We start from the raw sequence: 26,833 nt of genomic DNA, 5'->3' as shown, positions 1-26,833 counted from the left end.
GACCTTACATCTGGGATCCCCCTTCACATGGTCATTTGCTCCACAAGCCACACAAGATCCACGGGGTCTGTTGATATAGAGAGGCTTACTGTAACCAGAGTTCTGTTTTGGAGGATAGCCTCCACTACCCTGTGAGTTCTCTTATGACTTAACCTTATTTTTCTTTTTGTGGGCCTTTTGGAGGACGTTTTATCAGATCCGCCACCCTCCTTATCTTTAGGATTTTTCCCCTCCTCCTGCTTACCAGGATGAGTCTTGTCCTTATGGGACACTCTATGTGACACCCACAAATCTGCTGCTGTGGTTAGCTTCTTAGGATCTATCTCCTTTGAATCTGCCAAATGCTGCTTAAGCTCAGGGGAACAATATGCAAAAATATGTTCAAGCATGACAAGACATATCATACCCTCAAAGGTGGAGACCTTATAACCTTCAACTCAGCCAGTCAAGTTTTTTAAGGACTCAGTTACATAAGACACCCAAGAACCTCCTTCTTTCTTTGTGTACTCTCTGAATCTCTTCAAGTATTGGGCAGGAGTCTTTCCAAACTTTAAGATGAGAATTTTCTTCAACATTGCAAAATCTGCTCTCTCAGCTTTTGACATTTCCATAATGGCACTGGAGCCAGAATGGGGCAGTCTGCGAAGTAACCATGCAATTTTATCAGCATTGTCAACCTGTCGAACTTCACATGCATACTCAAAAGTATTCAGAAAGTCCATAATATCATTCTTTTCATCATACACACTGAGCAGATCTTTAGGAAACCTTGTATGAGAGGAGGACCCAGACCCATGTCCAGGACCCTTAAATCCATTGGAAACTTGAAGCTTGGCCAGTTCCAACTGGTGATCCCTGTCTTTCTGTTTTTCTGCCTGCTCTTTCTTCAGCTTGGCCATCTTAAATTCAAGCTCTGTTAAATTCAAGCTCCTTCTGCCTAAACAGCAGCTCTTGCTTCTTGAATTCAAGCATGGCCTCAGCATCAGCACTGGCAGAGGAAACATTGGACATCACATCATCTAAATCCTCATGGGTCCCATGGATAAGTGCAGTGACAGACTTGTCAGTCTGCCAGTGAGAGCAGCCTCACCACCTTCTGCACTTCCCTCAGGAGCTCTGGCACCAATTTGTGACTCTTGCCATTCCATGATTCTTTGACTTATTTCCATTTTTTTGCCTTGAGCAGGTAAACCCCTCTCAACACACATGTTTCTTAATGTTTCAGATTTAGAAGCATTTAAAGTTAACAAGGTACTTGTTTCCATTATGTTAGATAGGTCTATGGCCTTTTTCAGTTATGCTACACACTTCACTATGTGTCCTGGGTAGGAAAAACTCGAAATGCCTTCACTAGTGTGCAACACTGGATACCTTCAGTCCTATCCCCCCGCTGTACACCAATTTGTTAAGATGGATGTCTAAACTCTGACCTGATGGGCAGAGGTTCAGAAGGCCAGCCTAGTTTCTTGGAACAGGGTAACCTCTGGACAAGCCAGACCAATCAAGGTAGCTATGGCAGGCGGTCAAGACTAGGGGCCTCATTACACGGAAGGCTGTAAACCATGGTGCTATTAGCACCATGGTTGCCGCCGGTACCATACCGGTACCACCATGGAGGAAAAGGGAATTACCACCCCATTCCAAGGTTGGTGGGGCGGTAATTCCCCCTTTCTCCATGGCCCTTCCCCATTCCCATTTTTGCCCCATAGGGCATAATGGGAATGGGGAAGACGGTAATTACGGTACCGCAAATTGCGGTACCGTAATTAGCACCATGGTCCCTTTGCGGGTCCCAACTTTAATGGCTGGTCTACACCAGCCGTTAAGGTCGGGTCCCGCAAAGGCACCTCGTAGTAAGGTGGTAAGGGTTAACGGTCACCGGTACCCTTACCGGTGACCGTTAACCCTTACCGCCTTCCATGTAATGAGGCTCTAGGTCTCAGGAGGGGTGAGGGTGACTGAAGGACCTCAATGAGCACACAGAGCAAGGACACTTACAAATTACTCCCAGACAGGGGTATATATCAAAAATATAAATACATTTATTACAAGGCCTTTGTAACTCAACACATAGTAAAAGAATCACAGCAATACTACTAAACCAACACAACACTATCAATACAAGATATATACAAGATAAGTGGGGTCTAAAGGGATAACAGCACAAAATATGTCCACAACCTAGAGGGGAAGGAAACAGGCAGTGCAGGTAGTCTTTAGTCCCCTTCAACATCAAACACAAACCTAACTAAGAGGCAGTCCAAGCCCTAAGAAGAGGGGAGCCTTGTGCTCAATAGTACATGCAATGCAAGCGCATGCGGTTGTTCCAATGAGCAAAATGGCATCTCTTCAGGGGTCTCTAGCAGCTAAGGAAGGTGGGTGAGGCGATGAAGAACAGATTCCCACTATTCAGGGAGGACCTCCACTTGAAGGCAGAGGCAGTTCCAAGGTTCGGGAATAGCTTGCTAGTTCGCACAAGCAGTGGAAAGGAGAGGGACCCCCACGGGCCACTCATGTGTAAAAAAAATGGATGGAGGCGCTAGGGGCCACCGGTTAGGGTTACTCACCGGCCACAGGCGCACTCCGGACCAAACTTCGCCAGTCGAGTCCACTGCGGTTGCAGGTTCAAATGCAACAAAAAGGACGTCTCTGCGGCTTTCAGCTCCGAAGATACAGTGATGATTCCCAAATGGGACAGTGGCGATTTCTCTGCTCCTGGTGGATGGATCAGGCCAGTTTCACTGCAGCAGGCTTCAGGGACAAGAGGGTCACAAATGCAGTGCACCTGCAAAGATCGTTGCCACGGGTGGGCAACACGGTAACCGCGTTTACTCCGGTCCTGGCCCACTCATCTCACTTCAGTCCTGGGAATGGCAAGTGTTCGAAATTCGGTGTGAGGGTGCCAGGGACACAGAGCTAGCAGTATAGCAAGTCTCGAGGGCATCCTCGAAACAGCAGCAGAGACAGAGTAAAGGTCCTGCATAAGCTGGTCCACCCACTGGTTGGCCCAGAGACACTTTCGGTAGGCCTTACTTGCAGGTTTTATGAAGGTGCCGAGAATAGTTGCTCCCACTATTCTAATGGGTTGAAGCGTCTTCGAATACCTTCTAGGATGACCAGATGCAGAGGGGTCCCACTGGCCGACCGCGGACTCAGTGTACCAAACCTTCCAGCGGTTCCTCAACTAGGCTTCTTAGTTTCAGGATACTTGGATCCTATCCTTCGTTCAGTGAGAACTCCAGTGATCGATATGGTATGGGTGTTTTTGGCCTCCTCTTATCCAGAGTCTCCTTTGCGCCAAAACCAAGAGGGAGATCTGCTCACAAGCACACACTCCATACGTGGACCAATCACAGACCATGGTGGTCCCAGGCATTCACAGCACTCCAGACTCTCTGGCACCCAGGATGTGTATTGGGGACAGACACCCCAGCCCACATCCTGGAGGCACACACACAAGGCATGCAGAAGCTTGTGAAAGCTTGGCATTTCGCGGGAAACTGCATGACCAAATAAGGACTGACCCGGGTCGGCTCGACCTGGGGAAGGCAAAGGGGTAAGATGGCCAAAGGACAGGACAAAGAACCTCGTGGCATGGCCATTTTGGAGCCAGGCCACCTATTTGTGCCAAACGCGGTAATCGCGGTTTAAATGGCAGGAAGGGGTTAAAATTACATGAAAAGATAAACTGCCACCAGCCCTGTCCATGACACATCTGCACATCTCCTAAAAAGTCCTACAAGAGTATCTAGGGTCTTTAGAAATGACTAGGAGACCGAAGTGCACTGTACTGGAAGGTACATTGTGCGCTTGTTACATGTTGCAGAAAGGAAGGACTAAGGGAAACAAAATCTCCCAGTACTGACTGTTTTAAGGGCATGTCAGTTTCCCCATTAAAAGTGAGCAAAAGCCCAGAGGAGTGCAGCTGAAGGCTGTGCTTCTCTGGCAAAGTCAGTCTATGGTGCTTAAACAGCAGCAAAAGGTTTGGGGATGTGCAACTGCAGGGAAAGTACATATACAAAAGAAATCTTTCCTAACCATGGACAAAAGGTTGGCAGGACTAAACTGAAATAATAAAAAAGGCCTATTTATCCCCATTCAATGGGGGGCTGGGGAGGAGGGGGACCCTGCCTAACAGAAATTTAACTATGGTGCTTTTCGTCAGTGATGTTGTCCAAATCAAAATAGTCTGTCCTCTGTCTACAAACTAAATACGCTGACCATACCCCTAATGAGAAAGGTTCAGCAAACAAAAAAGGGTCCACGAGAATGACTCCCTTCTCCTGAAAGGTTTATTTATTCTTAGTAGCTTATCTTCATATAGTACCTTGTGATATTCTTACTTAACCACTGTAGTTCATTAAGGTGACTCTTCTAGGCTCTTTTTTATGTCCATTGATACTTTCTCAATGTTCTGTGTTTCACTATGTCAGGATCTGGCTCCTTTCCTCAGTGGGTTTTGTTTAGTGCCTCTTTCTCTCTTTTCCAGTCTTGACTAAGTTTTAGACATTCTGAATGCTTCCAAATGTTCCACCTGATATTCAGTCTTTTGTTCTAATGGGACCTGCAACCAGGGTCCCTTCCTCCAATGCTCTTGTATTCTACACTTTTTCCTGCTACTGGGATGAGTGTCACCGATCTCGCAGTTCTCTGGGTTGACTTTAGTTACTTTGCTATTACTGGACAAGGCAGATGCCTCCCGTAGTAGTCTTGATTTGCTTTACTGGTTTGCCAGCTACTGAGACGACGGAGATGACTCCTGAAGTCTTCTGTACTTGTTTTAGGGTTTTCCCAATTACTGAGATGAGGGCGATGACTCTGGTTATATTCGTGACTTGCTTTAGTGTTTTCGTTATCCATAAACTGTGGAGCACTTGCGTCCCCTGCACACCTGGTATGTTTGTGAAAGCAAACAATTATTTTGATGCATTGATATCGTCGAGTTTAGGAAGTCAACTCAATCATGCAGTTTTTGTACAAAAATGTTTATTATAAGGATAGGCATAAACATCAAGTAGATACATATATATTTAAATCACATTGCAATTAAGTCATCAAACTTTATCAAGTCCATATATTTTACGTAGATAGATTATTGCTTTGTGCGTTTCGGGAGAGCCGCCCCTTCATCAGGAGCACAAGTTCAAATATGTTTCTTAAATCAACCTTCACTGTGATCTATATTTCAAAATAAATAGTAGAGTATATTAGCTTTTCTGTACTCTTTTAGTAACATATACTGTATTTGAATATGTACAATTTCTCTCATTTCACCTCACTGGTCATTCATCTGGTGGAGATCTGACGTGGGTATTCGAGAGGAGGTTCTCCTCTCGAGAAACACACAGGAAGGTAAGAGGACCTCCTGACCCCTCAATCGGATATGTTTAATATCTAACATTTCCAGGTACAAGACAGATTCTAATCAGTTCCTCAATTACAATATAGGTTCTATCAACTTCTCCCAGATATAACTAGAACGGAGGAGCCCCTCCTTGAATACCCACGTTTGATGAATTAATTGCAATGTGATTTAAATATATATGTATATACTTGATGTTATGCCTATCCTTATAATAACATTATCTTGTACAAAAACTGCTTGATTGAATTTACTTCCTAAACTCGAGCATAAAAATGCATCACAATTATTGTTTGTTTTCACAAACATACCAGTTGTGCAGGGGACACGAGTGCTCCTCAGCTTGTGGACACCGGTTTCTCTCTCCTTCTGAATCTACAGCCCAGTGCCAGGGCTGTTAACATCTCCCCGCACCCTCTTGCACCCATAAAACCATATTGACCCCATTTTACCATCATTCCAGAGTGCATCTATATACAGGTTTTTCTTATTGCTTTAGTGTTTTCCCAATTACTCTGATGAGAAAGATGACTCCTGTAGTATTCTTGACTTGCTTTCATGTTTTCCCAATTACTGAGAGGAGGAAGAGGACTCCCATAGTATTCTTGACTTGCTTTAATGTTTTCCCAATTACTGACTTGAGTGAGAGGACACCCGTATCATTCTTGACTTGTGTTACTGCCTTCTTTGTGCCCCGGTTCCTCCCAGGTCTCCTGCCACTCCCCCAACCTTTCTCTTGATGGAACGGCATCACCGGTTCTTGCTGGGGCTGCGGTTTACTTCAGGCTCGTAAACACACTCATCATTTTTCTCTTTAGCTTCTTTCTGTGCTTCTCTGTGACTCCGCAGCGCCCTCTGCTCAACGGTCTCAGCGTCGTTTGTGGATCGCATGTTCCACCACCCCAAGGCCACGCCACTACCCGAATGTTCCAGACCCTCACGTGAGTTGGCTCACTGCCGGGTCCTGGACTACGTTTCCTTCTGCTTCGCCATATCCTCACGACTATCCTGCTTCCACAGGTCTCTTTCTCCCAGGTTTGAGCTTCCCAGGCTACACCTGCTCAGTGTTGGATTCCCCTTTCAACAAGTTCTTCTGCAATTTTTATATGATCTTTATGTGCCCTCCCCATTGTCCTTCTTTAGTCTCCATGAAGTATTCTGCATTACTCCATGGTTCCAACTCTTCCCAGTGATGTATGTTTCTAAAGAAGGAGTGATCATTATTACTCCATCACTCTACTTCTTGCCAGTATGATTGGATTCCAACCTGTTGGCACTCTTCATGTTTCCTCTACTCTTCCTTTTCTCAGTGGTTGTGCGTTTTAATTGAGTCAGGCAAGAGGTGTTCCAATAGCAAGCAGTGGTCTGTTCAGGTTGGAGTTTGTAAGGTACTGATGACCTGAGGGCCTCATATGATAGAGGTTTAAGGAGTGCCTTCACGGAATGAGAGTCCCTATCCCCAAGAGGGGAGTCTCTCCGTGTGAGGTCTCGCTTACCACCACCCCTAGTGGGCATATTGCCTAGTGGGCTCACCTCCCTAGCCTCACAGGGAAAGGGTCCCCTCTGGGAGAAGTGACGGGACCCTGTTAATTGCCACAGAGTCCATACGATTGGTCTTTAAAGTGAACATCTCAGAAATAATGAGAAGAACAACACTCAGAAAAAAAGACAGAACTGTCAACCAAACAGGATCAATTGATTTACACTATATCACATACAACAAGCTGTGACGGGAACTCAAATCCCTCCATGCAATCAGCCTATCTTATTCTCTCCCTCCCCACATGCCACCAAATTACTACAGTATTGTTCCAGGTGATTTCAATGTAATTATTTCTGCACAGCATCTTGGTTGCTAAAATCATGGAAATTGAAAGATGGAAGTCAGTAGAGCAGATGTAGTTTATAAGGTTCCATGTGTTAAAATCGTGGCAAAAACGGCTGTTTACATAAAGAATCATGGCAAAAAGGCAGTGGTTTTGCCGCCGCAATCCATGTAAAGGATGCGGGGGACACCCCTGCAAACCCCAGACCCATTATACCATTTAAGGGGGGCGGGGGACACCCCCGCAACACCCGCTCCCCTTAAATGGTATACTTTACTTTACTTTAATACATTTATATAGCGCAGCCACAGACCCGAAGGCGTGAGGGCACTACATGACATATACAACAAGTAACAACAAAAAGTGGAGGATCCAGTAGGCAGCGCCACAGAAAATGATTTTTTTGGAAGTATCTCAGAACCATTTAACTGAAAAGATGGGTCTTCAATCTTTTCTTGAATAATTCTAGAGAGTCAATGGATCTTATCGCAAAAGGAAGAGCATTCCAAGCCCTTGGTCCATTGGAAAAGAAGGCTGAATTGGCTACTCTAACAGTGTGGCACTTTGGTTCGGACAAAAGGTGCAGATTATTCGACCTTAATGTTCTCAGGTTATTTCTCGTAGAGAGGAGCTGTTGCAGATATCCCAGCATATTTCCAGATCTACACTTGTGTATGATAGACAGAGTTCGAAAGAGAAATCTGGATCCCAAAGGCAACCAGTGGAGCTCCCGTCTTGCCCTCGTAACATGATCTCTGTGTCTAAGTTTCATGACGGCTCTAATAGCCCCATTTTGACATATTTGCAACCTGTTACAGTCGGATTTATTAAGTCCTATAAGAAGGCTAGAACAATAATCTATTTTTGAGCCTACTGTTGCTCTAGCAATAGTCTCTGCATTATCCTGCGATATAAGAGGCCTTAGATGTGCTAGGTGTTTAATATAGTATGCGCATGACAATACAAGGCTACTGACATGCTGTTTCATGGTCATATGTTGATCAAAGGTCACTCCCAATGTTTTAATGGATGTTTAATGGATTCTTCTCCCAACTGGAAGTTATCATATTGTGGACCAAGTTTGTTAATGGTATGTGGAGAACCTATAACAAGCAGTTCGGTTTTTGATTTGTTCAATGCCAACTTATTGTGGACCATCCAGGTTTCAATTAGAGTAAAAACTCTGCAAATGGCCAGTTCGACTACACTGTGGGAACCAGAGAGCGGGATGACACATTGAGTGTCATCCGCGTAGTTGGTAAATATTATATTCTCATGATCAAGCATTGCGAACAGGGGAGCCGTAAATATATTGGAGAAACAGGGGGAGGTGCAAGCACCCTGAGGAACACCACAAGTTGTTATAATGGGCTCAGATTCAGCGTTGCCGCAAAAGACTCTACTATCACGATTATTAAGAAATGACAGAACCCATTTACAGGCCAGCAGGGAGAAATTGGCCACTTCACACAACCTGGTGACCATGATATCATGGTCCACCAGGTCGAAGGCCGCAGAGAGATCAAGCAACATGAGCAATGACGCTTCCTTATTATCCATACGGGCCATTAGTTTAGACTTGAGTTCAAGGAGCGCGGTCTCAGTGCCATAGCCGACCCAAAATCCAGACTGATGGTCATTTAGGATAGGATAAGTCTTTAAGTGGTCTGCAATTTGTATGTAGGCCACACGGTCAAGAATTTTGAGTAGAAACGCCGTATTGGTAATAGGTCGATAATTGTTTGGCATATCGACTGAGAGCCCTGTTTTTTTCAGAATTGGCATAACCCATGACTTCTTAAGTTCCTGAGGGACCGTGCCGGTAGATATAGAAGTATTAACAAATTGACAGATAGAGGTGATTAAGGAGGGGGCACAGGTTTTAATTATCATAGTAGTATGGATGTCATTTTTACTTCTTGTGGGCTTAAGTTGATTGATAATAGTTTCTACTTCCTTATCTGTTATAGGGGACCAGTTCGCTGATTTAGACTTAGTGCATTTTAAGTTGTTACTTTTCTCTAGTATATTTTCCTTGATGGTATCTAGTTTTTTATGCATGGCTTGCTGCATAACGTTGCACCAAGTGACACCATCCGATATAGATCTATCTGGGGTGATGTGGTTAGTTCTTTCTTGTTCTTTCAAGATGCGGAAGAGCTCTTTTGTGTTGTGCTGTGCATTTTGGATTCTATCATTAAAGAAACTGGATTTGGGTTTTAGAATGGCCTTTTTATAAGTGGAGACAGAGGCTTTATATTTACTGAGAAGCAATGGTGTATTATGCTTCTTCCACGTGTAGTAGGATTTAATGGTTAATGATTTTAGAGATTGAAGCTCCGATGTAAACCATATATTATGTTTAATTTCAGGTTTTATCGTTTTCATTTTTATAGGTGCTAAAATGTGTGCTACACTTTCTAGGTAAGAAGAAATCCTATTTGCCAGGTTTTCCGGAGTATCAGTTGTAGGAGTAATTATAGTGTTAAGTATTGATTCTACCTTATTCATAATATATGGGTATACCGTATAATGGGTTACACTTTTACCGGGTCAAACCACAGCATTTTGGCCGCAACGTTTTGTAAAGCCGATATTTGTGCCACGATTTTATTACTGCATACCGTTTATAATGGAGCATGCTATAATATAATAATTATAATATAATCTTCCTTCTCAAGCTCTTCGCTCATCCGCCTCCAACTCCCTCAGGGTCAGCCGCTTCTCCAAACAATGAGTTGGGGGCAGATCTCTTTCCACTGCAGGGGCCTCCCTCTGGAACAGCCTTCCTGCCTCCCTGAAACTTGAGGAGAACCACCTCCGGTTCCGGAAGCACCTCAAAACCTTCCTCTTTGCCTCCGCTTTCTCTCCCCCTCTCCCCTGCTAATACTACTGAAACTGCACTGAATCTGCAACTGGGCCATTCACCGTTCTCGGCCCAGCCACTCTCCCCTGCACTGCCTCCACGGCAACCCCTGCACTACGGGACTGTGTCTGTATCCATACAGCCCCCCTTCCCAGCACTTGTCTACACTTACCTCGCACTTGCCACCAGCTGGCCCTTGTTATTTATCCTGTATGCTGTATGCTAATAACCCTGTACTGCACTTTCCCCTCTCCCTTTCCCCCATGCACTTTTCCCTTCCCCTCTACCCTTGCACGTGCGCGATCTGAATGACACCTGGCCTAGTAAGATCGTTGTCTGTCTCCCCTTGTTCCCCCCCTGCCTCGTCGCGCCTTGAAACACTTGTGTATAGGCGCGTTACAAATGCCTTATCATATCCTATCATATCATATCATAATAAGAGGGTAACCCAGAAACCCCTTGCAATAACGATGGTCTTGCTTCCTGCTACCTTCTCCCAAGCTACCGTCTATGCTAGTTGAAAATATTTGCACTATATTCCTTGAGCTAAACTCCACAGATTTCACCTGCCACACACGGCAGGGAAAGATAGACAGAGGTGTGTTCTGTTTTTAGCATCCGACCTACCAGGCGTACATAGGAAATCTCTCCAGTTGTGTTGACCTATGGCACCTCTCATCTCGCAGGCCCCACCCCCTTCTTCCTCTTTGCACCCTAAACCTTACCTTATCCATTCGGTCTCGCTCTGTTCCAAATTTTCCTCCATAGCCATAGGAGGCCTTGGGCCCCTCTTGCAGTTCCTTCTTCTTCAGAGTGTCATGTTCCTCAGACACTTTGTTCCTCAACTGATGGATGCTGCACATGAGGATTTCAGAATCATGTTATTATGGTTTAAAACATACAACACAGTATTGTACATTATTACTTTTCCAGAAATAATGGTGCAACACAGACACAGTAGGCAGTCAACTACATTATCATTGTACAGTTTTAAAGCTACCCAGTTTTATCTTTGAATGTTGATCTTGGTGGCAAAGCCAAATGTTATTCCAAAGAAGATTGACTTGACAAGGGTTGGTTAGGCTGAGCTTTTTCAAGCAGATGACAAATTAACCCAAATTGCTTGTCCACCAAGCATTTTCTTCTGAAACTCAATGCAGGGATTGTTATTACTTTGTTTCCCCAGGGGTCGATGGCATTAATTCACCTGTAGGGGAGCCATTGCCAAGAAGCACCTATTGTAATAGAATGATTCATCGCAGTTCTGCCTTCGAACGGTCTATGTTGTTAGATCAAAAACAAAGAGGTGATGGCTGGAAGGTTTAGAATTAATGTTAACCACTGGCAATGCTCTGGGCAACCCTCCAGACCACCGTTCTTCGCCTGCCAAGCCATTACATAAGGGTGAAAGACCATATGCAAATCAGGCTTGGCCCCACCCCAAAAGGGGCAGTCCAGCCCGAACTGCTAGGCTACATCCCTTCTGCACGAGACCACAAGCATCCCCAAACATGTTTCGCCCTTGTTGGGGCTCATCAGTGAGGAGTAGCTTGGGTCTCTAGGCCCAGCAGGCACAGGACCCACGTCTGGGCATACCCGTCCCACTCGGGGTGACAAAGCAAAAACAAAGAGGTGATGGCTGGAAGGTTTAGAATGAATCTTAACCACTGGCAATGCTCTGGGCAACCCTCCAGACCACCGTTCTTCGCCTGCCAAGCCATTACAGAAGGGGAAAGACCATATGCAAATCAGGCTTGGCCCCACCCCAAAAGGGGCAGTCCAGCTCGAACTGCTAGGCCACATCTCTTCTGCACGAGACCACAAGCATCCCCAAACATGTTTCGCCCTTGTTGGGGCTCATCAGTGAGGATTAGCTTGGGTCTCTAGGCCCAGCAGGCATGGGACCCACGTCTGGGCATACCCGTCCTACTCGGGGTGACAAACAAAGAGGTGATGGCTGGAAGGTTTAGAATGAATCTTGACCACTGGCAATGCTCTGGGCAACCCTCCAGACCACTGTTCTTCGCCTGCCAAGCCATTACAGAAGGGGAAAGACCAGGATCGGCAGGATTTTTTTTGTGGCGTTTTTTGGCAAATGTTTTTGGCTGAAAAAACATATCGAAATATATGTGGGCGTGGGTAAGGAGATATAAGAGGTCCAGGGTGTGGGGAATAGGGACTAGATAATAGAGAAGGTGGGCTTGGTGGCGAACCCCCCAAAATATTTTACAAAATTAGTTTTCTCAGCCAAAAATATTTGGCTAAAAACTCCATGAAAAAAGACCTGGCGATCTAAGAAGATAGAACCCTTTGGACTATGCCCTGATGTCCACAAGCAAAACAGAGCCATCTCAGCTTTGGATCTTTGTCCACCGTTACTCCTAATGGCCAACTCATCTTATGGATGAGAGCATTCCTAGGATCTCAGAAAAGACAGGTTCTCATGCAGTCACACCTGAATAAATCTGTCCATCGCCCAATCTCCTTTCTATGCACTCTGATATTGATATTCAAATGGGTGCTGGCATTTAAGCTAGACAGCACCCCCTACGGCTGCGAACATCTTCATCTTGACCAATTCTGGTATTAGAGACTAACATGGTAATACACTCACTGTGGTTGCATGAGGGTGAAGTACTTGAATCAAGAAATGGAAAGAACAAGCCCAGCTCCCATCATTTACTTTTACTGGAAATAGTCCAGAAGGTACACAGAACTCTTGAAGTAATAGGAGTTCGAACAAAGAGACTGCTTGGTTGCATAGCAGAGGAGGTGGCAAGCATTGGAATTGTGTAGATGGATTGGGGATTGTCAATGGACAGGTGGGACAAACAATATTTGAAACGAGAGGGATCTGCCACATTACTTACAGTCCTTGATAGAAAGTGGCCAGCAAGCAGCACATTGAAGAAGCAAATGCTTCAGATAACGAAATCCTGGCGGAAATGTAAAACAGCTACAATATAGTGTTATTTCACTGTTTTATCTGTTTGGATAAAATGTGTTAAGGATGGTTGGAGTTCATTACAAAAAAAACATTGGAATATATCAGCGTGCGAAACATTAATAGAAAAAATAAGTCACCAAGCACTCCAAGAGTAACAGGTCAAGTAAAGCCGCATGACCTCCATCAGCAGATTGTGGAAAAACATGCAAAGCATTGTCATGAGCTGATACATTTGGCAGAGACCCTTTCATTACTGTGGTGGACCGGCTCCCAGGTGGTGAGATATTTAAGATCACGTTAAAGCCATTGTTCAAACCATTTGGAAATGTGCAGCTTTTCGCTGCGTACTGCCACACAGCTGAGTAAGATGAGCATCATGCTGGCACTGGGAGGTAGAGTTAAAGGGTGGTTCAGCCTTCGAACCTGGTGGGCGCTAGGAGCTTTTTAGCTCCTACTTGCAGCAGAGAGGAACCTGGTTTGCCCAACAACAAAAGCCACCAGGAGCTGCTTTTGGCTCACTATACTCAATGAGGCCATGCAAACATACCCATGTGACATTATACACATTCTCAAACACAGAGTTAAAGGAGCATTAGGACACAACTAGAAGACATGTAAAGTATAATGGGTCATACATAATGGACACAACGGTATAGCTTGCATCGCATGAGGAAGTTAGATTTGCAGCAGGCTATTTACCAATGCCTTTTTCCAAAGGGGTTGCACCTTGTTAACGGATGATGCCTGATCCCCATGAGCTGCTTTTAGCTCCTGCTTATAAACCAATTAGCTGGATCCCTGCAGTTTATTGTGGCTAGTTACAGGATTGAACCAAATAAATGCCAAATGCAACTACTTAAAACAAGGTTCAACAACAATAAAAGGGTGACTTCTGCTTGGGTTGAACAGTTTTCCATTTTGCAAGTCTGCATCCGCAATCCACCACTGGAGACTGTAGTCAGTTCACGGCTAATCAAGTGCTGGGGTTTTAAGTATCACCTATACTTATCTCCTGTCTCCTGATCCTGCAGTTTGCGGTCATCTGCTTCTTGTCCTCAGTACCATGGGTGGACATGCTCTGGGATCTCCAGGTACTAGTGCACCTGCATGATGGACCTAACAAGAGGCTGTATCTAGGACTGGGAAATGTGCGTCAACCTCCAGAGCCTCCAGTAGGTAACTGCTACCTTACCTTTCTCTACTTTATCTTATTGCCTCATCTTGTCTCATATTTGTCTCTACTTTTCTTGTTTTGACACTTCCCTATCCCAGGATCCAGCCTCCAGCCCCCAAAACCCTGACCTTGTTTTGATCCTCAGTGATTTGCAATTGTCTCATTTTTAAAGGGTTGTTTTTTTCTGGTCCCCTCTCTTCCTCTACTGTCTCTCCTCCTGTACCTCCTGGGTCCCACCCATAACCTCACCTCTAGTGATCCCTCCCAGCCTCCTCCTTAATGTTCTCTAGGCCTCTCTCCTCACAGCTCCTTCCAATTTCCTCTCTGATTTTTTCCTTCCTTCATCGCAATATTCTATCCTTTGTCTTCTTAACACCTCCTTGCAACCTCCTCTCTGATTTTTGTTATCCTTCCTCCCAATATTCTATCCTTTGTCCTCATAACACCTCCTTCCAACCTCCTCTCTGATTTTTGTTATCCTTCCTCCAATATTCTATCCTTTGTCCTCTTAACTCCTCCTTCCAACCTCTTCTCTGATTTTCTTGCCAACCTTCCCCCGAGTATCCCCTCCTCCTTTCTCGTTACAAGTGCTACCAACCTCTATTCTGATGTTCACACAAACCTTGCACTTCATACACTCTCCTTCTTCCCCCTCAGAACTCCTGCCAACCAGCTTTGGGATGTTAACTCCAGTCTTACTTCAATACTCTCTCCTTCTTATTCCTAACAACTCTGATCCTTTCAACACAATCTTTCTACTGCCTTCTCTCCTTGCAAAGCCACCACCTCCTCTCTCCAACAATATCACTGTCTCACTTGATAACTTCTAACAACAACCACCAATTGAAAGTGTTTAATGTTTTTTATTTCACGCTAGTTTCACCCTCTGGGCTGCATTTATTGCAAGCACTTGCTCATGTGAGGAGCAATTGGTTAGGGGTCAGCAAGGGTTCACTAAGTCTCTGACCTTCAGCAGGTGGCCTTCAATGCGGTTTCAAAGGGCTCTGGCGTGACGTGAAACGAGTCTCTTAAAGCTGGTCCGCCATCTTGGATTAGGCACACATGATTTGACTGACATGAAGCAGAAGGCCCTCACACAGCATTCCACCATCAAGCTGATGCAGTGTTTAAGCTGGATGGCACATTGCAGAATCAAACATAAGTAATTTCCTCTGCTGAAGTGAGTCTTACAATGTGCTGCTGCACATAAGCTGATTGAAAGATGTAATTTCAGCAAACTGGGCATCAAGGTAGCAATGTGATTTATACACAGGCCATCCCTTAAAGGGACTGGCACAGCATGGGCACATTTCCAATGTCAGTCCCCAGGTATAGAGCTTGGGCATGGTGGGTTGATCCAGGGGTTACCCTATGTACCGCCACCAGGCTCAGAATTATGCTGTAGGTAGTGTAATCCAGCCCCTGGCACCGCCAAGTCCAACATCTCTTGAGACAAACAGGTGACTTTGTCACAGTACCCTTTTCCTCTGCCTGATACAAGTGATCATAGCCCTTTCTGTTCAGACAGTTCCAGTAAAAACACTGCCGTGGGTCTTCTCTATTCATCTAAATACCAGACTATGTTGCCCTCTTCTCGCTTTCTTTCTACCCATTATATTGACCCATTCAGAAAGGCTGTAGATCAGTACACTGTAATTATCAGCATCAACCATGGGAGAGACCAAACTGAAATCGCACCATATGCTGACCTTGTAATTTTAGTACGGGCAATCTCCATTAAGGAAATCAGAGGCAATACAATTCAGTAGGGTTTCATTGTACAGACTGAGGCCAGCAAAGCCTCTAGGGGACACTATATTCAATTGCTCTTCAGACTTGTTAAGCAAGAAAGTAAAATACTTAAGTGTTCTAATAACGAAATATATTGAAGATCTCTGTGAGATGAACTTTCAAACATTAAGTACTATGCAGAAATTACCACTCACAGAATCCCACAGAGGACGGTTTGGTCCTCTGTGGGAATATTTAACCCACCCCAAAGCTGGGTACTCCAGCAAGTCCCAGCCTCGAAGCTAGCTTACAATTAATAGACTAGCCTTAACCCTCCTTCAGATACAGTTCCCACGCATATTTTTATTTCAAAACAGTATCAGGAAATAAGTGTATAATGACTGTGTGCTTTGTGCGCATGGCTGTATCCTCTATGTATAAACATTGTCATTCTTCTCTTGGTTTTTCCCAACATGGTTCTAATATGATGTAATATTTAGCACAAACACAGTACTAACACACCATTGATTCAGACGTTGGCTATGTGACTTAGTGCTGTACCAAGTATTATGCTATCATTCATTTGATGAAGCATGAGTATTAAAAATGTGTGCCCAGTCATAGGGCATGATCGGCTAAATAAAGCAGTTCCTTGAGAATTAAATTGTTGTCTCAAGATTTGTGCATGGATTAAAATCCATATAATACTATTCCACTATGGGATACTTCGCTTACTTTTGAAGCTTGAATACATAATGAAATTTATACAGCGCAATAGACACTCAAATATGATAGTAGTGTTAACTAATTGATATGTGGTTGGAGCCCCCCTTTTTGTTGTACACACTATTTGTATAGGCTGCATTAGCATGATCATGGTCATCACTTATACTAAGTTCCTTTGTCTGTTTCAGAAACGTGTGTATGAAGAAGCCGTTTTGTAAATAGCTCAAACCATTCTTAAAGGATAGTTCCGGGACTTTTTTTTTATTGTCCCTACGGGTCGGCCATGTGTTTGTAAGCATAAATCGGTAGATCGTAGGAAACTTTCCTATGGACCTTACCCGACTTTTCGCCCATTATCGCACTCGAAATCAGCCTCCATTTTGTGATAATCCTATCATTTCGCCCCATCGACCTGGCTCACCTGCCTTTGCGGCACTAAATCAAATCCCCCGCCCCTGAAACAGACTTTATCAAAACATTCATATTCCCCGCCTCTATCCGTGACGTGACTGAGCTGCGTAGGCAAACGCGCCCAGGCGTCTTCTACGCGACTCCACACAGACCCCGGAAATCAACACAGATCAGCTCACAATACAGCGCACCACAATTCGGAATATGAAACTGTACTTTGAAATCAAACCGCAAGATTGTAAATGTGGTAAAGTACATTTATTTGACATCAAATGTTTAGAGAATATTCAGCGATTTGCATTTTTATTTGCTCATGTTCCAAAAAGTTCGTATTGAGGAACGCGATGGTCCTTTGCTGTACACAGGGTCTTAGAGCATCTCACAATACAGCGCCACAATTCGGAATGTGAAACCGTGGTTTAAAAGCAAACGGCAAGATTGTACATTTGGCAAAGTACATTTATTGGACATCAAATGTTTAGAGAATATTCAGCGATTTGCATTTTTCTTTGCTCTCGATCCAAATTAGTTCGTCTTGAGGGAAGCGATGTTCGTGTGCAGTACACAGGGTGTTGGTTTACGATAAAAATAAGCTCTTCGGTCGCACTGATAATCGCATGGCTGTTCCAACAACGAGGCACTAGGCCACCACAACGGTAGGTATGTTGCATCTAACCGTTAGTACCGCGTAAGGGCATACTTGTACTTGGCGATCGTCCCATAAAATGGTCAGGGTGGTAACGTTGTTCACGCGGAGAAGCAACTGGCGGCTGTAGAAGCCGTCCGCCGGTGTCTGGTACTCGTGACACAGACAGTAGTGAATGATGTACCTAAAAACATAAAAAATGAAATTAGTCTCACCATCAGATCCTTATTAAAATCATAGCGAGGACAGCGCTACTGGGTGTACACAAGTGTTTAAAGGCGTGGCGAGGCAGGGAGGGGGGGGAGTGGAGTACAAGGTAAGTAGCATAAAATAATAAATAAATAGGGCCAGCTGGTGGCAAGTGCAAGGTAAGTGCAGAACAAGTGCTGGGAAGGGGGGGCTGTAGGATACTGAGACAGTCCCCCAGTGCAGGGGTTGACAGGGAGGCAGTGCAGGTGGAGAGTGGAAGGGCCCAGGACCGAGGTCGCAGACAGTGGACCAGTTGTAGCAGGGGAGAGGGAGAGAGAAAGCAGAAGCAAAGAGGAAGGTTTTGAGGTGCTTCAGTAAAAGCAGATGTTTCTCCTCAAGATAGTGCGCGGTAGAAAACAATATGCCACATAGAACGAACAAGTACAACTGAACCCGTCTTTAAAGCCACTGTATAGTAATGAAATTGCGGTATAAACTCATCAAAAGTTACTTACATTATATTTGCATTTTCCATTGTGTCTCTGTGTAGGGCAGACCCGAAACACCACTCCTTCTTTGCCGACGTTACTTCTTCTAATGAACGTGGCTCATCGTTTCGTTTCTGAAATTTTATTCATTATCTTTTCTTAGTCTTTCGGGATGGTCCCGGCCTGTCAAGGTCAAATCACAATAGAACCTTATACTGGGTCGTGGGCCGTTCCGCCACCCGAGCAAAACATCAAAGCAGCTGACCTTCACTTTGAGCGAGCACACATTTCTAGTTTGGGCCTGCAACATGAGGAGACTCGAGAGAACAGACAATCAAATTACAATCATTTAAACCGTGATGTGTATTTCTCAATGAGCTCTGCTTTAGGTGGACATGGAACAGAGGCAATGTTGGGTGGCAATGCAGTTGTCCCCTGCATAGGTTCGTTCACCACTCCATGTATGTGCCTATCGAGGACATCTACGATACGTCTCTCAATAAACTCATATTGCATATCCTCAAACACTGGTTTGATCACCCATTGTTTACTTCTTTTAGTGAAGGCCTTATTGTAGCGAAGCGTCCCTAAAGTTCCGGTCGTCCTACTTTGTTGACGGCCAACATTATGGTTATGTGCCAAGACCGCTAGAAGAGTCCGATTTATCATGCCTTCCATGCCAAAATGCAATCTTTTGGGCCTGTACTTTAGGCACATATTGTGGAACACCTCCAAATCTCCTGTGTGGCAGAATTCCGTGAGTCCCCTCAAATCTCTTGTTATAGTTTTATCAAATACATTCTTTTCAATGGCCTTGTGAGTGGGTGATGAAGGAATCAACCACTTCTTCTTCCGTGCCTCCTCTGTGGACAAATGGCCATGTTCACATTTGTGGAAATGTTCATTTGTCGACCATCGATGTACGTTGCTACAGTGCAACATTACTGACCGCCATTTTTCCAGTAGAATTTCCAACGACCCTTCACATGTTTTTGAGCTCCACCAAAGATGGTTGCTGATTGACTTGGACCACTGTGAAATACCTTGCATATCTTTTTTTTTTCCTGCAGCCGACAATTTTTTATTGATTGTTTTTGCAAGATGCCATACGTCAAATTGGTGATTTATATTTTTGTACTCTTCTCTCATTGTCTTGGCAATTGAAACGTGTCTGTCCGTGGCTATCAGGTCGATCACCATTCCCCGCGATTGTAGTTCTTGCAATGATGCTACAAAGCCAACTTTCTCCATGGCCACTGAGGATGTACTTTGTGACACCTGCACGACCACCGAACTCACAATTTTCTTACTTTCCATGTCCTGAAAGTGGTAGGTGCAGTACTTGGCTGAAAATCCTGGGCTGTCGCACTGTCCATCACCGGCTAGCCTGAAGCGTTTGCCCGCGAATGTACTTTCCATTGACATTTTTTCCATTCTCCAAGCTTCGCTGATGGCTGGAAATAGATAATCGGTTTGGTATTTGTAGAACTGAGTTTTCGCAATGAAATGGATTCCCACAAACTGAAAGAAATACTGTAACTTTTTAAAACTTGAACCACTAAAAAGTGCGGCCGCTGCACAAAGTAGATTGCCTGCTGGCAGTTGCCCCAGCATGGGTTGTGCAGACCATGCGAACGGATGATATTGTGTACAGGTGGCATGTATTTTAAGGTTAGTGCCTCGAATTGCACGAGTCACATTAATCAATGGCTCCCCACATACTTCCCCACCAACCCAATGCCCACATTTCATCATCATAATAATATCCATCAAACAGCTATCGAATACAATGAATTTGGCCTCTTTCCTTATACTGTCACTCTGCATCCCAGCTGGTTCGGCCTGTAACGTTGAGGACATGTCACTCGCATGAAAGGTACAATCTCTGATATCGTCTTCCGCTATGCTGAGTGATATTGATGGTGTTTCATTGTCGTCCATGTCATTCTCTTCCACTGCAACAACTGTTCCTTGTCCGGAGATGGGAGAAAAAAACAATGTCTTCAACTTTCGCGCGCTCTTATTTTTTGCGGGTGTGGATTCTGTGAATTGATCTCCGACTGCATCCAAACTACCAGGAGGACATTCACTATCAATGGCTGGTGGTGGTATAGCTCCGTTGTCAATCACTTCATATTCTTCCCATTGGCACGATGCATCTCCAGTCTCAAGTCCCTGCCAAAAGGTTTGACAAGCAACATCTCTCGTTCGCTTCACTGTCTGTGTAGATCTAGTTCTTACACCCACTCGCAACTAGAGGACAGATTAGAAAAGGGATGTTCAGTTTAAACACAACTTACAGTATTGAACTATTGACAGTGAAAGACAACATAATATAGTGAACAGGACACTAACCTTCTTTTGCTTTCTTTTCTTTGAAACTTTCTTGCCTCGAACTTCAACATCTGGACGCTGTTGCTCCGACTCGTGTGTGCATGTCTCCACTTCCTCTCGCGCTGCAACGACTATATTTTCATGATAAGCACATCCATCACTCACTGAGGCTCCATCGACTCCCTGAAACATAGAACTTTCATTAGTATGTATAATAATATTGAAAACACAAAATGTACTTGGGGACCAATACCCATACGTACATCTCAATAGCAAAACACGAATGAACGCATTGTGTAGAACATTCAAACGACAATAGTTCACGCATTGTTGATCTAGTTAGATTGAACTGTCAAGATCCATACCTCGGGCTCCGCATAGACTTCCATTGATGATATTATTGAAGATGACGCTTCAGCAACTCCCTGAAACACAGTAATTGCATTAGTATGGTTTTCTATTTTGTTTAAAAGAACATAAACTTTCTGCAGGCGTCAACGGCTCATCTAAATAGACCTGCACAAATGATCAGTTGTCTAAAATAAATAATGGATATCTAAATATGATTCGATTTGCTCCATCGTTGGAAGTGTCACCACCCAGAGATCTGCATCAACTACTAGGGGTGATGTTCTTGTTGAAGAAGCTCCGTCAGCTCCCTGAAACATAGTACTTGCGTTAATAAAGAAGGAAGTATAGCGGATGTAATCACGTCATTTGATCTCGCATGATTGATCTGTCAGTATCCATACCTCGAAATGCATAAGAACATCAAGGGACGCTGTAACTGCGGTGCACACTTCTGCAAGCTGTTGCGCCGACCCGTAACTGCATGCTCCCCCTTCTTCTTGGACTAATGCTCCATCGACTCCCTGAAACATAGGACTTTCATTAGTAATGAACACAATATTGAAAAAAGAAGACACATAGGAGGGCGACGACAGAAGGACATACCAATGGCTAAAAACGAAAGAAACATTGTGTGTAACAATCACGCTACAAGAATGCAAGATCTGATGATCTCCATCGATGGAACTGTCCGGAAACGTACCTCGAGCATCTGAGTGACATCAACGGTAGTCGTCAATACGTTGGACTCCTCAGCATCTCCCTGAAAGACAGTACTTGAATTATTTTGGATAACAATAATTATAACTGAAAACAAAGACTAGAGGACGAGTACAAGGGTGTACCATTAGGTAAAATAATTACACGATAAATTAAAACTATTGATTTACATGCCTAAAACAAGTCAGTGGCAGAATAGCCAAGTAAGATTACCCGATAGGCGCTTGAAGTGGCTGATGACTGCAATAACGACACGGATGGAGAATCTTCCGCCTTCATATTGAGTGGATACATAAATGGGGAAATTATTGTTAGCTAATGCTACACACTACCGCAAGGCCGAGAGATAAATACGTAAACTTGACTCACCAGTGGAGGGATGTGGACGAATAGAGTGGGAATAGCGGTTGAGAGCAATTTTCGCCTCGCTCGCGGTGTTTTCTTCTTTATTAGCAATGATGTGGAGTACATGTCTGGGCTAAAGTGCCTGCTGCAGATGCGGTATCGATCACCCCTCTTGTCCGCAAAGACTTCTAGGACTCTACTTTCTAGCTCAGAGGCTGGATATCCGCAATATCTGACCCATTCTCTTATCTGATCTATTGTCTTAGGGAAAACATGCATTATAGTACCTTCAGATTTGTTATGGGTCTTCGAAGGGCAACCGCCAATGGAACAGGCAGGCATTATGGAAAGTTCTGAAAAGTAAAGATCAACAATTCTCTATGAATACCAATGTGTTAAAACATTAAATGACACATAAAAGGTTCAATGCAAGGTCCGTTTTGGTTCTTGGAACTATACACATTATTCACATGCGGATAAGTATTTCAATAACTTTCAAAAAATAGAAAAAGTAATTTGACTAAACTCAGAACATGTGACTAGTTCCTTGCATGTACTGTCGTGAACGAAAAGAAAACATGGATGCAATTTGATGACTACTAGCAAATAGATATAAATTAAAAAATTGGACGCAAAATGATTATGGTACATGGACTTACCTTGACGAACAAACAGTTAGATGCAGGGATCAGAGTAGTTTCTTGTCGTAGAACAGGGAGCAGTTCACAGGTTGCAAACTGACGAGTTTGCTCAAAGTGGTCACGGAAGTTCACAGAGACGAAGAGCAGATAACCAGCACCTTCACGGGTTGACTAGCAAAGCGCAAAGAAGTTCTCATTAGAAATATGAAGTGGGTTATAAAGAATTCGAAACAGGGGTGTGTTTGTGAATGAATGACGTGTATATGTCGTGGCATTATGTGGATTGCAGGGGGGCGTCCAGCGTGAGGGGGGATGCTTGGCAGGAGACACGGGGTCTGGAGGTAGACATGGGAACAACAACCCATGCTCTATAGACCACTTTGAAGTGTACATGGTCTTTGGCACCTCTTGGCCTTTATCGCTCCCTGACAGCTCCACTTGCCAGCAGCGCAAGTACCCTGGTGCGAACTGCCTTTGATAGGGCGGGGGGGTGGATCGGGGCGGTGGTCGTGCAGACAAGACACAGGAAGACTCGTGAATGGAGACACACTTATGTGGATTGCAGGGGGGCGTCCAGCGTGAGGGGGGATGCTTGGCAGGAGACACGGGGTCTGGAGGTAGACATGGGAACAACAACCCATGCTCTATAGACCACTTTGAAGTGTACATGGTCTTTGGCACCTCTTGGCCTTTATCGCTCCCTGACAGCTCCACTTGCCAGCAGCGCAAGTACCCTGGTGCGAACTGCCTTTGATAGGGCGGGGGGGTGGATCGGGGCGGTGGTCGTGCAGACAAGACACAGGAAGACTCGTGAATGGAGACACACTTATGTGGATTGCAGGGGGGCGTCCAGCGTGAGGGGGGATGCTTGGCAGGAGACACGGGGTCTGGAGGTAGACATGGGAACAACAACCCATGCTCTATAGACCACTTTGAAGTGTACATGGTCTTTGGCACCTCTTGGCCTTTATCGCTCCCTGACAGCTCCACTTGCCAGCAGCGCAAGTACCCTGGTGCGAACTGCCTTTGATAGGGCGGGGGGGTGGATCGGGGCGGTGGTCGTGCAGACAAGACACAGGAAGACTCGTGAATGGAGACACACTTATGTGGATTGCAGGGGGGCGTCCAGCGTGAGGGAGGATGCTGGCCGGAGACATGTGGTGTGACAAGACAAGGCACTGGAAGGCTATTCAACGGAGACACACTAGATTCATTTAAAAAATCAAAACAACCATTGTTAAAATATATGTTGGGCTTTATTTTAGATTTTAATTAAACATAAATAATAAACATTACACATTGTAAAGTTGAGGTTGCAGCACATCGAGGGAAAATCCGCGGTATTGTCCACTGTCACTGGGGAAATGTTGTCTAATGGCAAGTACCGCACAGGCAGGTATTACTCTCCGAACGCGGTGTCCGAGCCTCCCGTGAAGCCACCAAGTGAAGCAACGATAGGCCACCAGCCTGTACCACCTGTGAAAAAAAAAGATGCAAACTGTATTAAACTGACAAAACTTTCTTATCAATGTCGATTCAGGTAACACATGTCATTTTTCTTAGAAAAAATTTATATCTAGAAAATGCACTATATGGAACCAATTTACATGCGTTCGAATGATATGTAAATGTAATTTTATATGTGGGAGACGACCATGAAATAGTAGTGGCATCACTGACATCACAAACAGAGTATACTTACTCGTTACTCGGATTACGCGGACGAACAGTGCCACGAAGTTCGTGCATAAGCACCATCATCATCCTCAACACGGTCCGTGAGAGGCAGGCTTCCCTGAACTCTGGCAGCTCGGTGATGCATTGCGGACTTTGCTCGCCTTCCTGCAGACTTTGCTCGCTTTCCGAAATGTAGGCCAAGCACCCGGAATTTTCACGGCAGCAGCAGTTCTCCTCCTCAGTTGGCATTAGCTCGCACCGATTGCACGTGCACCAGGTGGAGACGCCGTCCATGCGACATGGTCCAGGCTCTTCATCCGTTGACTGGTCCTCCCAACTGCCGTCCGAATCCCCATCGTTTTCGCGTGCTTGCCTTTCCAGTAGTTCCTCCTCGGTGTACTCGGGCTCGTACATATACGGCATTATTGTGGCCATTGTGCGGTAAAGATAGTAAAATAATTTACAGAGATGGTACAGGTGTTCACACGGGCTACAAGCGGCGAAGGTAGCTGACCAGAGCACTGAAACGAGTCACAGAATACTCAAAGTAACACAGAGAGAGGAATGGAATCGAAAATCTGCTGCTGTGTGTTGTGAAACGGTCTGTTTATACTTATTGGGGAAAGAGGCGTCCTGCCATTTCCATGGCAACACGTCAATAGCTGAGGCGCAGCGATTGTTGACACGAGACGTGCTTGAAATGGGCAGTACGCGTCTGCTGATGTCAGGCTCAGGGGCGGGGGATTTGATTTAGTGCCGCAAAGGCAGGTGAGCCAGGTCGATGGGGCGAAATGATAGGATTATCACAAAATGGAGGCTGATTTCGAGTGCGCTAATGGGCGAAAAGTCGGGTAAGGTCCATAGGAAAGTTTCCTACGATCTACCGATTTATGCTTACAAACACATGGCCGACCCGTAGGGACAATAAAAAAAAAGTCCCGGAACTATCCTTTAACACACTTTAGCTGAGTCAACAAGCCACAAAGGCAACCTCACACGATAACTATCTGATGCTGCCATTGAATGCTGGCGATTGCGCTCCTCTGGAGGTGTTGCTATGCTATTGGGCAGCAATGGGCAACCGTCTAAAGGAGAGTATGAGTCCCCTGCTCTCCACTCACAATATTTTCATATCTGCTTACTAGCCCTCAGTGTTGGCATCTATTGAATTGTTCGGATAGTAATTTACACACACAAATACAATTAAAGGTTCTACAGACCCTCATTAGGATCTGGTGGCAGAGTTCCAAGGTGTTTCAAAATCAACTCTTTTCAATACTCACTCTAACGTGGGAGAATCCTAACCTCCTTGTGCTATTGACTAACATAAGCAATTCTGTCTGGCAGAAATTCATAAGATCTATGATCTATCTGATACCAAATGTTTGCCTTTTTATCAGCTCTCCACTATGTCTAGTACTTTAGGTCTCTGCAAGTGTTCTTGCGCCAGTATGTATAGGGTCACTGAAAAAAATCAACTACTGTGTAATGCAGAGGTTGTTCACCATGACCATGGCATAGTGTCTAATGTTGTGTAGAATCTTGTGCAGCTGTGTAATTTGGGAAAGAGTTGTTGAGTGTTGCTTTTAAGAGCTTCTTCTGTTTCCAATCCATAACACACAGCTGCTCCGTGATGCAGAGTGTCTTTCATTGGGATATTGCATCTTAATTAAAGCAGTAGTTTTACGAGTGCCACTTGGAATGGTGGGACATGACTGACAATATTATTGTTTACTCATGCGCTTCAGTTCAGTGATAACGCTTCAATTCAGTGTGTGTTTTTCTTGTGTATGACAATTTGAGCTGCAGCACGTAATGATACATTTGAGAAAATTGATCACTGCATCATATAATCAACGAATATTCTGACTTGCGTTCTTTTTCTTTCAGATTGTTCCATTTAATTATATTATTGATGGAAGATACCAGATAAACTGAATGCATTTGAGATGAAACTAAAGAATTCATTTTCAGGTTAAGGCAAACCAGTATGCAAAAATGAAGACTAATATTTCAGCAGCGTATGAAAAATGGACACTAAGACATTACTCAAGAAATTACATTGCTCATCGGGAGGATAGCTCAGGGGCAACGCGCTCGTCTTGGAACCAAGACGACGCAGAGTAAGTAAGGTTCGATCCCCGGGTCCCCACTTAGAAACCTCTGGGTATTGAGTGCATTATAAATAATCAATTATGATTACGTTTTTCAAGGACACAGAATAAGCCAACCCACGTTTCTGAGCTTGAAGTAACTGTGCTCTTTGTAGAAATTGCCTATCAGAAACCAACATTTCAGATATTCTCTTTTGGCTCTTTGCATGCTTTTATCACACAACTGTGCATCTGCAATTGGTTCCTAATCACTGTTCCTTTCTGTGATTTTCCAAAATGAATGGGTCT

The 26,833-nt window shown here is 44.5% G+C and overlaps 1 protein-coding gene across 3 annotated transcripts in view; it reads right to left on the bottom strand.

Moving 5' to 3' along the window:
* LOC138514148 (src substrate cortactin-like) overlaps positions 1-26,833 on the bottom strand; it is a 524,537-nt gene that overhangs the window by 307,035 nt on the left and 190,669 nt on the right. For all 3 annotated transcript variants that reach the window (XM_069629449.1, XM_069629451.1, XM_069629450.1), the window contains exon 4: positions 10,780-10,909. In XM_069629449.1, coding sequence (XP_069485550.1) covers positions 10,780-10,909 — 130 coding nt within the window. The remainder of the gene's footprint in view (positions 1-10,779; positions 10,910-26,833) is intronic.

The sequence above is a fragment of the Ambystoma mexicanum genome, chromosome 12, assembly GCF_040938575.1.
Source record: "Ambystoma mexicanum isolate Mex_15411 chromosome 12, UKY_AmexF1_1, whole genome shotgun sequence".
Classification (NCBI taxonomy): domain Eukaryota; kingdom Metazoa; phylum Chordata; class Amphibia; order Caudata; family Ambystomatidae; genus Ambystoma; species Ambystoma mexicanum.
The sequence above is the reverse complement of the archived record's forward strand: the minus strand, read 5'-3'. Positions and strand labels throughout refer to the sequence as shown.